Raw genomic sequence first — 15626 nt, forward strand, 5'->3', positions numbered from 1 at the left:
AAAAGTAATACTAACCGAATTACCTCTTACATACATCAATTATACGTCACAGTTTCCAAGAACCTGTCGATGACGTTTAGTGAGGACTTACGTAAAAATTTACGTACATCATCAGATATACGTACTCGTACATCAAATTTTAATATAATCATTCCGAAAATATAATATAAATTGTGATTTTTACACCCGTGTTGTGTGATAGAACTATGCAGGGAAGCTTACTTTAGCGTATGCTGCATAATCTAAAACACAATACGTACTGTTAAGGGTAAAAAAAGGGAGACTAAAATTACATTTTGCATTATACAGTTATTAATATTCCATTCGCATTTTCCAAAATTTAGTTATTGGGGGGGGATTAATATTCCTGCACCCAATCGTAGTGATTCGACATCTGATTGGTTTTCACCTGCGACTGAAATGTTTTAAACTACCCACTTACGGTTGACTCTGGAAACATCCAGTCCGGTTACTTAAGCAGTGAGAAAGGGAAATTCACTCTAGACATTTCCCTTTCATAATAATAAGCTTTAATAATACAGGTATTATGTGATACTGTTCATTCGAAGCGTATGTTTAAGTACGCTTTCTACAAGTACCATTTAAACTATGGCGAAATTTCTTCGTCTAGGTTTAATTATAATAACTCATTTTATAACGAGCGAGTGTATATTCACCGTAAACGTAGAGAAAAGCTACGATTACGTGATAGGTAAGTATTGTGTTGTTTCTCGTGTGTTATAAATTATTCTGTAGTTTACAAATAAACCTTTTTTCCTTGTAGTCGGAGGTGGAACTGCGGGTGCCGTCCTCGCTAACAGGTTATCCTCTGACTCTTCGATCCGTGTCTTGCTGTTAGAGGCTGGTTCTGTACCCGACGAAGCGTCTAACATCCCCTTTGCTGCACTTTCTCTTCAACACACGGAATTGGATTGGTCGTATAAATCCGTCCCGCAGAATAATTCGTGTTTCGGATTAAAGGAAAATGTAAGCTCATTTAATTATTATTAAATTTAAATTCGGGGGGAGGGACTTTTTCCGTATGTATACGCGTGTTAGTGTGTGTGAGGGTGGCACGATTTTTCCACCATTTTGAAGCTTAATAACTCCTGTACTTTTTGTGGAAATTTTCTGAAATTTCGCAGGGAGGTTTGTTTATTAGGGGGATTGAGGCTATTAAATTTTAGAGGTTAAAGGTCGAGGGGGTGGGGCGATCGCGGGGGGCGTGTGTTATATCTTGGGAAGAGTCGGAATTAATGGGGCTTTTACTCGTTAAAATAGAAACCCACCCTTACCCTAAAGATTAAGCATTTCGCCATTTGATAATAGAATATCATAAGAGATGGCACCACTAAACTTTTAAATGTTGCCGGGAAAGTTAAACAACTCGTTTCTGGATTTTTTGTACGTTTAATTCAAGATTATTCCCATTAAACTCGCATAAAATGTAATCCTGTTGATCTTCCGCTGTTACTAGGGATTAAATAATCATATTTTAAATTGTGTAATATTTAATTTAAGAGATTACGAATAAAACAAGGTTATTATAATAATTTTTAACGTTTAAAAGTTAACGTTTTCCCTTAATTTATAAATAACTTGCTGAGCTTGCCAAGGTTGCTGGGGTTTTTCAGGAGGTTGGAAATTGCTGAAGTTGGGTGGGAGAGGGCAATAATAATAATAATTCCCACCCCCAATACCCCTAAATACCATCCCTTTCTGAGGTATCGAAGAAAATTCGTGCTAAATTTGGAACAAAAATTGTATAGAAAGAACCCTTTACCTAATATACATGCATACATATTTTGACTTCTATATTATACAGTGGCGTGCCGTGACATTTGATGATAGGGAAGCTGTGTTTCTGTGAGAAGCCGACTTACAGGGGCAATCAAGTAATCGCGCGTCAGGGCCCGTTCGTATTCGTTTGTTCGATAAGCCAGTAAAAACCGTATACTTTTTTAAATGTATTTTTAATAGATTATCCGACGTACTTAATAAATAAGAAAGTTCAATATAATTACCTCCGTTATTAGATTCAATAAATTCCCTACGCCCTCTAAATGCCAACACGAGTGGCTAATGAATGGAATCAGAGACTGTCCAGGTAGGTGTGTGCGTGCCAAATCCCGAGGGTGCCGATACCGGTCAATGTCAAATGCCTCTTTTGTCGCATCACAAAGGACACCACAGGGCTGTTGTAAATTTTAAACGTTTCTCACCATAGCTGTAAACATCTAAATATGTTAAACTTAACAGATTGTCCGTCGTTCGTTTTCTAACTAATTCGTTTTAGGACCGAGTGTTCACGGAAATTTCCAAAATTTACAACTTTTCGGTCACTTTCGCTGAACTGGAAAAATTTCTGTCTTTATTACATCTAATATTATGAAGAGATTGGTTCGTTTAAGCTTCTGTTTAAGTAAAATTTCGGCTCTTTCGTCAGGGTTTTATTTATGTTTCTAATTGCCTAATCGCTTAATTATTTAACTACTTCTTAAGTAGAAATAAGTCGAAACCGGTTACTTTGTACTTGAATACCTGTAGTCTTGGGAAAGAAGTGGAAAGGAATTTTTATGACAACCGATACATAAATCGTAAATTTAAGGAAAATAAATTCTAGAGCTTTTTTTCTGTACCATTGTACGTCTCATTCATTACATTTGGTTGTAAACGATGCTGCCAAAGTAACAGTTAATTTTTTAACACTGTACTAGAATTGTACACGTTTTTTCTCCATCCCCTTACAGATGGGACATACTATAATCGTAATATCACCGGTTTAACATTGAAATCCCCAAGTAATATAAGATGGGAGAGCAGAATACCGCACGTGCCGATGCCTATATAATCTGGCTGATTGGAAACTGACCCGGTTTCGACATTCCTTCCCCCCCGAATTATTCGAATATACGATAGCAATCTTATCGTTTTTTTTCACATGTAGTATAGAAATTTGTAAAAGATACATAATGCGGTTATAATAAAAAATTAATTTTAATTAATGCAAATTAGGTTAAAATATGAAAATTTATATTTTATAAAATACAAGGGAAGGCCATCGGAAGGTGGAATCGGCGCTTCCATCGCTTCCAATGACGGCACGCCACTGATATTATATAGATAAACAATGGCCTTCCATACAGTTGTTCTATTTATAAATTATACGTTATACTTATCTTGTTATTTATATTTGTTTATGATTTTATTGGAGTTCCTTCTTTGTTTTTTTGGGGGTGGAAGTCAACTGTATTTGACTTTTGGACACGTTAAACCAAGGTCCATGATATACTCTATAATTATACGTTCGCTTATCTTCGTGATATTCGTGTATACCTACATGAAAATTAATAAAATATCTAATAATAATTTTAATAATTTAAGGACATTTTTAAAACTCTTTAATTTAAATTATTCATATAATAAGAGTTTCTACTTGAGTTTCTTGGCTACTGTGTAACTATACAATAGCCAAGGGACGTCGAGAGCTCGTAGGGGAGCCCCAGGGCCCTACTGCAGGTTTTGCGGGACTTGGGTTAGAAGTTATTAGTGGGCCCCGAAAATATTTGCAAAATATAAATTGGGGTCTCTTATCGAAAATTGGCGAAAGGGGCCCCTCTACCCCGGCTCTGTGGAGCCACGGATCCGGGTCCCTTTCGCCAATTTTCGAACAAATTAAATTGTTAGAACTTTTTTATTATTATTAATAAAAAGTAGTTTAACTCGTTTATATATTTCTAGTGTAATATTTTGATAAGATCGTAGCAAGCATTGGCGTAGCCAAGGTTTTGTTATGGGGCCTAGTAGAGGCTTTAATTTTCTGGGGAAGGACATCAGATTAACTGTCCCTTTAAGGCTACGCCCATGGTAGCAAGAATACGTAATATATAAGATATATAACAGGAGGATATATCAAATAATACTATAATTTATCGAAAAAATAAATAAAGATAAAAGTTCTTATATATATATATATTGTTAAGAGATTAAATTACACTTAAATTATTAGGTAATTTAGTCTTCTAATGGATTTTTTATTAATGTAATCACTATTATTACGTATTTAAGAATAGAATTTTAAGAAAAAATTTAGTCTCATTATTCAAATTAGTTACTGGAAATTCTTAGTGTTACGTGTTTAAAGAAATTCTAATATATTTTTACGTACATTCCGGAAATATTGGCTTAAAAACTTCCGTATTCATCTGACACTCTTTAATATTCTCGAATAAATAGAGACAATAGGTAATTTACTCATGAATTATTCGTGTTTTAAACACTTGCAAGGTAGAAAGAATCCTTAATTTTAGACTGGAAACGACTCAAACTGCATATTAATGTCCAAGGTTTAACTATACAAGCTATTTAATGGGCGGAATTTACCGTATAACTAACGGCTTAACCCGAGTGTAATTAAGTAATTAGTAAATTGTGCTTAATTATTAAGAAATTATTGCGAAAATTTACTTAGAAAGAAAGTTGGAATCACTTTTACAAAAATAACATATAGCCTTGAATGATATAGGCACGTATTATTATGCTTAACACAAGATTTCTAACAGGGCGAAGGAAGGTGAAAAGCACTCATTCAATAGTAATATATATATAAATATTTATTAGCAACCTTACATATAATATAGGTAGGGTCGGCAGTTACTTGGGGACAATCCGGGGAAACACAGGGATAGGACACGTGGTTATCTAACTACAGGTGTTTATAAGCATGTGTATTACACGTGATATAATCTGGTTGAAAAACAGTAGGCAAAAGGCGATCTGGTATATCGTTTTTAATGGAAATTTTATTAATTTATGCAATACTTAACACTATTAATACCGAAAATTTTTATTTGTATTATATTTTTTATTATACCAACGTCAAAGAAACCAGAAGAAAGTTAGATCGTGAATAATATATTAATTGTCATCCTTGACACAAAAAAACATGCATCAAACAAGGGGAAAATTAAATTTGGACAAGTTAATTTGTCAGTATAATGATAAAAGAAGTATTTACACGTTTACAAAAGGAATAATTTTGACATGATCTTAAGTAAATGTCATATTTTGTTTTAATCGTTTTCTATTTGAACGAAAGAGAAAATCGAGACAATTGTGTTAATTTATACGTAACTACATCTCAGCTACAGTATAATACCATTTACTTAAATAATTTTTGAATATTATTCATAATGGTTAATGTAACCCTTGGTGCCAAGATGGCGGCTCGTCTCTGATTCCAGCAAGGAAACAGTGGGGACGCACGTTCTAACCTAACCTAACCTATTCTAATAATTTGGTTGCTAATAATTACGGTAATTTATTAGAATAGGTTAGGTTAGGTTAGAACGTGCGTCCCCACTGTTTCCTTGCTGGAATCAGAGACGAGCCGCCATCTTGGCACCAAGGGTTACATTAACCTTAATGATAATCATTATATATAAAGAACAATGATTTATATTCACAGAGAAGCAGCATCCCTAGGGGAAAAGGTTTGGGAGGAAGCAGTGTTATCAATTTTATGATATTTGTCAGAGGAAATAAAAAAGATTTCGACCAGTGGGCAGAAAATGGTGCAGAAGGATGGAGTTGGGATGAGGTTTTACCGTATTTCACTAAATGGGAAAATAATAAGAACCCTTCTATAGCATCAAATGGTATGTTCCAATAATTATTCGTTTGTTTTATAATTAGTTATATATATATACATTATATACAATACTGTACTATAAATTACTGTTGTATAATTGAAGTATTTGTGTGTAAAATTTTATATAAATATTATCCGATGTAGCTGAATATTTTCCTCCATTTAATTCTGAAGTAATGTGTTTTAAAACAATACTCATTGTTTTAAAATCGTGTATCCGTATTTATCAAATGCGTTTTATCATGTAAACGTTTTGAAATACAAATTCAACTTTCAAAATAGGCTGTTATAACATATAACGGGAAAATATTGTGCTGTGTTGTGTATGTATGCAGTATAGAACTCGAGGGTGTGAGGAAATAGAGGGGGGGGTCATATGCCATATCTCGAGTAGGGTCGGACTTACTGAAAATTTTATTCGCTATTGGCAATTTTAACATTTTAAGAACCCTGTATATATTTTATGTATGCCTCTCTGGGGACCCGGGATCGAATACGTTAGGACGTTAGGATCGAAAAATCCCGGGAATTTTTTGGGTTTTTTCGGATATACCGGGCCCCATTCCTTACCACCCGACTGCCCCATTGTAGGCCTGGCCCACAATGGGGCACTCGGTTTTATTGTTTCCGTCTTCTTTGATATATATATATATATATATATATATATTTTTCATGCCTTTTGCTTTTGACTCTAATCATTCTTAAAAGGCCAGTTTGTTATTATTTCGGATTTCCCCTTTTTTACTTAACCTTCCTTTCTGAGAGTGCTCTTGGTGAAACCGTTGGGTACAGAAGTAGATAGAATTGCATCAATTCCTCCAGATGACGAGATCTCTTTATTTGCTACTGCAGATATTTGGATTTCTTTATCAACGTGCATATCTGTTAATGCATAAGTGCGAAATCCTCATCCGCAAACAAGTTCTCGAGCGCATTTTTGCCCCCACAGCATATTCAGGACAATTGTATGCTGTCAACAATTGCTTCAATGACTCCGCAATGAAGTGTGGACATAATCCAGAACAGGAAATGTCAGAATCAGTGAAACAATTTTCAGATGATTCTGATGTTAGTGAAAACTTAACTCAATTTGGGATGAGGAAAGAGCTTAGCAAGGTCTTTTCTGCAAGCCTCCAAACTATGAAATCAAGTATTTTGAATGTTCGACTCAAAGACTGGTTGTGTACAATATATGATGGCAGTGTTTATCTGCCCAACATCAAAAGATCAAAAATGTTTCATGTGCCCCATGCTCTTGATATAATTACTCCATGAGAAAAAATCTATGGCAATTGTTTAATATGATGGTTCCCATTACCCCACATGGCTGAGTAATGAGGCTTAGTGTAATGTTTTGTGTTTTTTTATCATTAAGACAATATGGAGAGAAATACTCAAGTTTTGATACATACACGATACATTAAATCTAAAATATTTTAGCAAACAATTAGCTTTAAACGTAAAAGTTCAATGGATAGTTCAAGAATTTCTTTAGAAAAATGGTGTATGACCCCAAAAATTATCAGCCTATATCTTTGGTTCCTGTGATTGGTAAACTATTTACATCTTTATTAAATAAAAGATTAGAAGAATGGATTATTAAATTTGATATGTGGTGTCAGGAGCAAACGGATCTTGCCAGGATCAAATATTTGTATTCAATGCATTGGTGCAATTGAAATTGCATAATAAAAAAAGAGAGGAAAACTTTATGCTGCTTTTGATATTGTTAATCATAAAGTTTTATGGTCTCTATTAGAAATAATAGGTATGAGTAAACAGTTGCTTGGTCTTATATTGACATATACTCCAACGCCACTGCAAGAGAAGATTTTAGCAGAAACGACTAATTCGTTTGGTATTGATATTGGAGTCTTGCGGGGTGAGATTCTGAGCCCAATGCTTTTTTATTTACGTGTTAATGGTTTGATAGTGAGACTTGCTAAATCTGATCTTTCCTCTCTCTGATCAAGTTGAGTTACATGTACTAATGTATGCTGATAACACTGTAATCTTTGCTGATACTCCACAAAAGTTACAAAAGAAAATCACAGTTCTGAAGGAATCCTGCAGTGACTATGGATTCACTGTAAATGTCTCAAAAACAATAGTGGTGGTGTTTAAGAAGGGTGGTAGACTATCACCCAGAGATCCTCATTTGATCGAAAGTTATCAAACATTAATTATAAAGGTGTGTTGTAAACAGAGCATACGAGAATTGTCTTTGTTGGAAAAGAACAGGTATCTTCAATTATATCCTATTTTTAAAACAACTTATAGGTGTGAAGATTATTTGTTTATGGGCATAAATTATCATTTAAAACGATTAATTCTGCAGCAGAGACGTGGGAAAATTATATTTTGAAGTACAACAACAGACTAATAAGAGAATTGTCAGTAACTGTAGTTTGCAAACGTATGAAACTTGGGAACGTGTTCTTTCACTTATCAAATTTGAAATGAATAGGTAAAAAGGCATTTGACAAGATTTCAATTCTAAAAGGATATAATTAATTTACTACTTTAACTCACTTGTAACGAACAAAGGTTCATACAATAAAGAATTGAATTGAATTGCATATTGTAACATAAAACTTTAATAATTTTATGAAATTTTATCAGGTTATCACGGAGTTAATGGCGAAATGTCTGTGTCGTGGACAAATTACTATACTCCTTTAGCCGAAGCGTACGTAAAAGGAGCTAAGGAAGTCGGTTATAAAGAGGGCGATTATAACGGACCCGATCCCGAAAGTATGATCTTTTAATTTTTAATTCTTTAACAATCTATTGTACTTTATATTTTTGTTACTTATTAAATATTATTTATGCAACAGGATTTATGTTTCCTCAGGCATATCTTAACAATGGCAAGCGCTTCACTACTTACGAAGCATTCATCAAACCGATAAATAGAAGAAAAAACTTGCATGTTGTTGTCAACGCTCTCGTTACAAAAGTAACACGTTAACGTGTCTTAAAATTGAAATTTACGTTGTTATTATTTATAACGACGCCTTTCTGAATTTCAGATATTATTCGATTCAAATAACAGGGCATCGGGTGTCCAGTTTGAACACAAGAACAGAATAAACGAAGTCAGAGTCAAGCGTGAAGTAATTTTATCAGCGGGTGCCATAAATTCTCCACAGATCCTAATGTTATCGGGAATTGGTCCTAAAGATCATCTGGAGAAATTTGGGGTATTTACTAGCTTAAAAATAAAAAATAATAAAAATTTGGTTAATGTAACCCTTAATGCCAAGATGGCGGCTCGTTCCTGATTCCAGCAAGGAAACAGTGGAACGCACGTTCTAACCTAACCTATTCTAATAATTTGGTTGCTAATAATTATGGTAATTTATTAGAATAGGTTAGATTAGGTTAGAACGTGCGTTCCACTGTTTCCTTGCTGGAATCAGAGACGAGCCGCCATCTTGGCACCAAGGGTTACATTAACCAAAAAGTTTATTTAGAGTTAAGATCTGTATAATTATATACTGTATTTCTGTTAATTACAGATAAAAGTTGTATCCGATCTACCAGTTGGTGAAAATTTACAAGACCACGTTACAGTTGGTGTGCCTTTTACAGTAGACCAGCCCGTAGCCTTTAATGTTTTCGATGCTGTTGTGCTTGGAGTTTTGCCATTTTATTTTGGAGAAGGTAAAACGTTTAAAAATAAATTTGTTAAATATTAATGGTAAAAGTTTTTATCATATGTTATTATGAATAATATAATTCTCGTATGGATCAGTGGCCAGTGTGTGACTAAGATAAATTATCTTAGTTATATACTGGCCAAGTCTATTGTATGAAATGGGGATGGATGTATTTGAATCAAACTGGTAACACGAATTGAAATATTATCATCAGTGAAATTACGTAAACGAAAACAATTTATTGTGCGCTTTCTTCGCACAATAATGTGCCACTGAAATATAAACAAATAAGGAAAATCTCCGAATTTCAGTGCCCGGTAAAACCACCTCTTCTGTCGAGAAGGTCCGGACACCTGTGAGGCATAATTGCAATGATATTATTGATGACTCTCTGGGGGAGTTCATTCCTTATCACAGATAACATGCTACTGAGATCTGCCAGTGTACAGGTGTATGGACGTGGTTTTCCAGACGACATTGTGCAGTTTTCCAAATGTTGTCAATAGTGTTAAGTTCAGGAAATCTCGAACGATTCAGTCCCACGATTTTGAGGTCCATAATGCACGCTCCTGGCGCAATAACGGGGTTTCATTGTCATCAGAAATCTGAATTCATGTTTAATAGCAGCATGAAATAGTATCACAATGGGCACAATGATCTCGTTTCGGCAAACTGAGGCTTTCACGAGGCCTTGACAAACGTACAAGAAACGTACAGTACGTGTGGTCATGAAAACGCATCTGTGAACAGACTCTCTTCTCCCCGTGGGCAACAAGAGGGCCTTTTTTAGCCTTCCAATAATCCGACATTCTTCCGGTCCCATATATAGTATGTCGGATTACCGAGATTGTACTGAATATATTATTGATATACCTTTTAACAGTTTATTAGTTTTTATACTATATGTATTTTATAAAACCATTCAATGGTAAGAAAAATTGGTTAATGTTACCTATCGTTTCAAGATGGCGGCTCGTCTCTGATTCCAGCAAATAGAAGAAGGGAAACAGTGGGAACGCACGTTCTAACCTAACCTATTCTAATAAATTACCATAATTATTACCAACAAAATTATTAGAATAAGTTAGGTTAGAACGGCCCGTGCGTCCCCACTGTTTCCTTGTTGAAATCAGACGAGCCGCCATTTTGGAACCATAAGTAACATTGACTGAAAAATTTTATAAAATATATAAATATTAAGGTAATTGATAAATAAAAAAATCAAACTTTTAACCACTATCATAAATTTGAAATGCGCTGTAAATCATTACATGTTGATTAATGAGGGAATAAAACTCTGTCAGCAAAGACCTTGAGCAATTTTTGTGTGCGTTTTTTTATATCACAAACAATTGACAAGCCAATGCTGTATAAATCACATAAGCTTCGCGCAGACACATCGCTTTCAGGTTTTTTTCTGATGTTCTATCTTCTCTGTTATGAACAACGTTTGGTGTTTATGCTTCACACCACGAGAAGCACTTTCTGTATTTATTGGAGCCGTGAGTTTGGCTAAATGTCGGCTGGTTATAATAAAAATTCACAAAAGACAACTAGAAATGTCTTACCAGTGTTTGAAAATGCTCAAAAACGGCTTATGCAGAAGCTTGCACCACCAAACATTAGTGGCAGGTTAGTGCAGAGACTCATGTAATTTGAAATTTCTCTCGTAGAAATTAGTGCCGGTAAACCTGTACATTCTTCTGAATCTATACACGCTTTTGCAATACATGAAGAATGTATTTGCTTTTTATAACATTTATCTAATAAAAATTCTCGAATTTTTGAAGTTGAAGAAAAATTTTTCTTCAACTTCATAGCCGTAGCAATGCTTGGCAACGAGGCGAGTGCCAGGTAATGGGCGCCAAGGGTCTTTCATGCCTCATAACGTAGTTCACGGCGCATAAATGTTGGCACTAATGCCAATGGCGCCAAATACATTGCCGAGGCTCTGCTCAACTGCACATTTTTAATAAGTTAAAAACAGAAAAATCCATTGCAAAGTTAGTAAAAGAAAATTATATTTTTATTGTTACTTTAAAATTATCATTATATAGAACGTGCTCAGCAAAATATTAAATAATACAGTCAAACCTGTTTTTATGCGGTCTTTTTTGTGCGATTTTTTATTTGTGCGGTTTTTTATTTTATAGTTGGCGGGTAGTCTCGTGCGATTTGTCATGTCTCACGTTTACTTATTATAGCTAAATAAACTTATTATAGCATAAACGAACTTATTATAGTAATATTATTGCATGAATATGCGAAAAATGAAATAATTTATTTTTTAAGTCAACAAAACACCACCTGGACAAAAATATGTAAAACAGACGATAGACTAGACGATGCAGTCAAGTGCTGACATCTGTTGTCAATAAATTCTATTTCGTACGGTTTTGACTTATTTTCTATGTGAGATTTTTTTATGCGGTCCCTATTGACCGCATAAAAATATTTTTTAAATTGTGTTTCGAAAACTATTTTTTATAGCCACTCGTGAAGTTTCGTGCGATTTTTTTAATGCGTTTTTTTATGCGGTCTTTATCCACCGCATAAAAACAGGTTTGACTGTAACCTAACACCTTTATCGTTGCTGAGAAAGTTTAATTTAAAACAAACGTTTTCGACCTATTCCATAGGTCATCATCAGGTTAAATAAACCGACAAATGGAACAGTTCCGTTCCAGAGAATCGAATACAAATATTTAAATTTCAAAAAACTGAACGGATTAAAAGATGATAAATAATAAACGACTATTGTATAAAATTAAAAACAAGGAATAAAATCAAAATTAAAATAAACACAGAAAAACTCCTAAATACAAGTATCAACTAATACTAATGCAGAACAATAAAATAAACATGTAAATTAAGAGTTCCTTGCAGAGTTTTTAACCATAAACTTCCAGGCCGATGGAAGGCCTTCAGCGTCCCTCGCATTTATACACGCTCCTTCCAGTTTGCTTTTGTAAATCTCTATTTTCTCAGCGGTCCTTGCTAATGTTAGGGGAGCTCACGGGTTTGATAATGTTCGCTTCATTCCATTTAGCTACCGAGTTTTCGGTCTGAGCCATTTGGGATAGTACCGTGGCGTTGGAACTTTTTCTAATGTTATACTTGTGCTCCTTGACTCTTACACTCAAACTCCTTGTCGTAACGCCGATATAATCTTTCTTAATTCCCAGCTGTGCGTTCTCGTACGGTATCCTATACACACCTGCTCTTTCTTCCTTCTTAATGCTATCCTTGTCATTCCTTAAAATTTTATATAGATTGGGGGCTCTTTTTAGAGTTATTGACGATTCATTGCGGTTCGCAATTTCTTTCATAATGCCTTTGGCATATCTGTTATAAGTGAATTTTGTGATTTTAAAGGGACCTTGTTTAGAGCCTCTTGTTACGTTCTTCTCGAATCTTCTAACCATTCCTGTTATTGCGCTTTTCTTGTACCCTAAGGTTTCGGCTACCTGTAGAATTCTGTTAATTTCCTTTGCTCTGTCCATGACGTTGTCACAATACAGAAAGGTCCTTCGGATTAGAGCCCGGAATGCCGCCATCTTATATTGATACGGATTATTTGATGGCGAGGAGATATAAAGTGGACTGTGCGTTGGTTTAACGTAAACACTGGTAGATAAATGCCCGTTTTTGAACTGGATGTTGATGTCTCAAAAGTGTATTGTTACGGAACTTTTCTGTTCTAATTTCAGTTTTAAGCCATCGTTATTACGATTGATGCTTTCAATGAATTCATTAATCTTACGGTTATTATTCCATAATATAAAGATGTCGTCCACATATCCTTTAAAATATACTATATCTTTACGGAAGTCATACAAAACTCTTTTCTCCAGTTTTCTAACAACCAACTCACAAAGAATTCCTGAGATCGGACTTCCCATTGAAATCCCCCTTTTTTGTCTATATGTTTGACCATCACAGCTGAAGATAGATTCGTAGCATATCAGGTTAGCCAGTTCTACTACTTCCTTGTTGTAATGTATCAATTCTGGGATTCAGCTGTACAATAATTCGAGCAGTGCTTCCTTGCATGATAGAATTCTTATGGACGGATACAAGTTCTCATAATCCAACACCGTTCCTACTTCCTCTTCCATTAACGATATGTGTTGAATTTCCTTAACCACAGTCCCAGGATCTTGTGCCACTAGTGCATTGCTTTCAAGTTGGGAGGAGATAAACTTGTGTAATCTTTTTTCCAAGACAAAAGTCGGTCCCCTGCATTTTTCTACTATTGGCCTAATTTGTTTATCTTCTTTGTGAGTTTTAGCGAATGCAAACAACCTTGGAATAGCAGGCCTTGGGTTCCGGCACTTGGGTCCACAAACTGGAAGGGGCGTGTATAAATGCGAGGGACGCTAAAGGCCTTCCATCGGCCTGGAAGTTTATGGTTAAAAACTCTGCAAGGAACTCTTAATTTACATGTTTATTTTATTGTTCTGCATTAGTATTAGTTGATACTTGTATTTAGGAGTTTTTCTGTGTTTATTTGTAATTTTTATTTTATTCCTTGTTTTTAATTTTATACAATATTCGTTTATTATTTATCATCTTTTAATCCGTTTCAGTTTTTTGAAATTTAAATATTTGTATTCGATTCTCTGGAACGGAACTGTTCCATTTGTCGGTTTATTTAACCCGATGATGACCTATGGAATAGGTCGAAAACGTTTGTTTTAAATTAAACTTTCTCGGTAACGATAAAGGTCTTAGATTATTATTTAAAATTATCGTTAACTTCAATTTCATTTTAATTTCAATTCTGCAATATCTTTATAGAAAATGTAATCTGTAATGTAAAATTTAAAAAACGAATATTTTAATAATTTCTTCTAGGACCCCTTACCTCTATAATGGTAGAAACAGTCGGGTTTCTCAGTACTAAATATAATAATCATACACAGTGGCCAGATATAGAGCTTATGTTTGCTTCGATTACCCCATCATCTGACGGTGGAATTATTGGAAGATATAATTATGGTCTCACTGATGAGGTAAAAGTATTCATGATTTACATTCTCTTATATAGAGGAATCAAATTTATTAAGATAATTTTAAAAAAATTGAATGAATATTTCTGATTTTAGGTGTGGGAAAAAGTTTTTAAACCGTACGTTAATACAAGTACGTATTTATGTTTCCCACTCTTAATGCGACCCGAAAGTGTTGGTACTGTTAAACTGGCATCAACTGATCCTCGTGAATATCCGCTTATTAATCCTAACTACTACGACAAGCCTCAAGACATTAAAGTTGTAATTGAAGGTTAGTTCTTAATTATTTTATCGAAATATGAATAGATTTCTTATAAAGATTTTCTTTTCTGGTAGGAATGAAAGCGTGTTTAGCAATTTCTTCTTCAGAGTCCATGAAGAAATTCGGTGCTCGACCCTTCGGTCAACTTTTTCCAGCTTGTCGGGCATTTACACCATATAGTGACGAATATTTGGAATGTTTGGCTAGATCATTCACTTTGACTAATTATCATCCAAGTGGAACTTGCAAGATGGGTGACCCTCGAGATCCGACTACGGTGGTAGATCCGCAGTTGAGGTAATCAATATAATTTCTATCTCTCGAACTATGATGCAATAACAAAGTATATGATCGTTTCCTGTTTACACACAGGGTGAAAGGAGTAAAAGGTCTTAGAGTAGTCGATGTATCCATTATGCCAACAATTAATTCAGGCCATACTGAAGCGCCAGCCATCATGATCGGAGAGAAAGGGGCAGATTTAATCTTAAACGATCTCCGTTAATGTTAGAAACACGAGTAACAATCAATTACAAGAAGAAAAATCAAGATTTAAAAATGTAATGATAGCCAAATTTTCATAGACTGAATTATATTTACTGTTATAAACTATCTCCGATTAAAAACAATAAATTTTAAAATAAATATTATATTCTCCGTGAAATATCTTGCCTTAAAATTAAAGGACGGACTGAGGATAAAATTAAATATAACTGAAGTTATCCAAGTGACCATAAAACAATACGATACATTGTAACAGAGCGTAGAATGCGCTTGGCTCTTCATCTAATACTTTTATCAGATGAGTCTTACAGGACTGAAAGAGTTTTAAAAAGCAACGTATAGATGTTCTGTTGGTGACTTCAAGATAATCTCCATGTATGTTTATATTTAAAGTCAACACAAATTTTATTATACGTATAAATTAACCTATATAAAGTTCAGTTAGTGTTGTCTCTATTTCAAATTGCCATTTCACTAACACGTTGATTCATCCTGCACCCGCTGCAATATGGGAGCATACGTAGTATAACATA

General features: G+C 34.4%; 1 protein-coding gene across 1 annotated transcript; it reads left to right on the plus strand.

Annotated features, from left to right (window-relative positions):
• The first annotated feature begins 494 nt into the window (after positions 1-494).
• On the plus strand, positions 495-15234 carry LOC136970662 (glucose dehydrogenase [FAD, quinone]-like). The gene is made up of 11 exons (XM_067265119.1): positions 495-712; positions 785-987; positions 5468-5657; positions 8273-8404; positions 8488-8609; positions 8683-8853; positions 9172-9316; positions 14170-14327; positions 14421-14598; positions 14664-14886; positions 14962-15234. Exons 1-11 carry the CDS (start codon positions 610-612, stop codon positions 15092-15094), a joined length of 1758 nt encoding a protein of 585 aa, XP_067121220.1. The 5' UTR covers positions 495-609; the 3' UTR covers positions 15095-15234.
• The last annotated feature ends 392 nt before the right edge of the window (positions 15235-15626 follow it).

This window comes from Centruroides vittatus, unplaced genomic scaffold, assembly GCF_030686945.1.
Source record: "Centruroides vittatus isolate TY-2023 unplaced genomic scaffold, ASM3068694v2 contig_2104, whole genome shotgun sequence".
Classification (NCBI taxonomy): Eukaryota; Metazoa; Arthropoda; class Arachnida; order Scorpiones; family Buthidae; genus Centruroides; species Centruroides vittatus.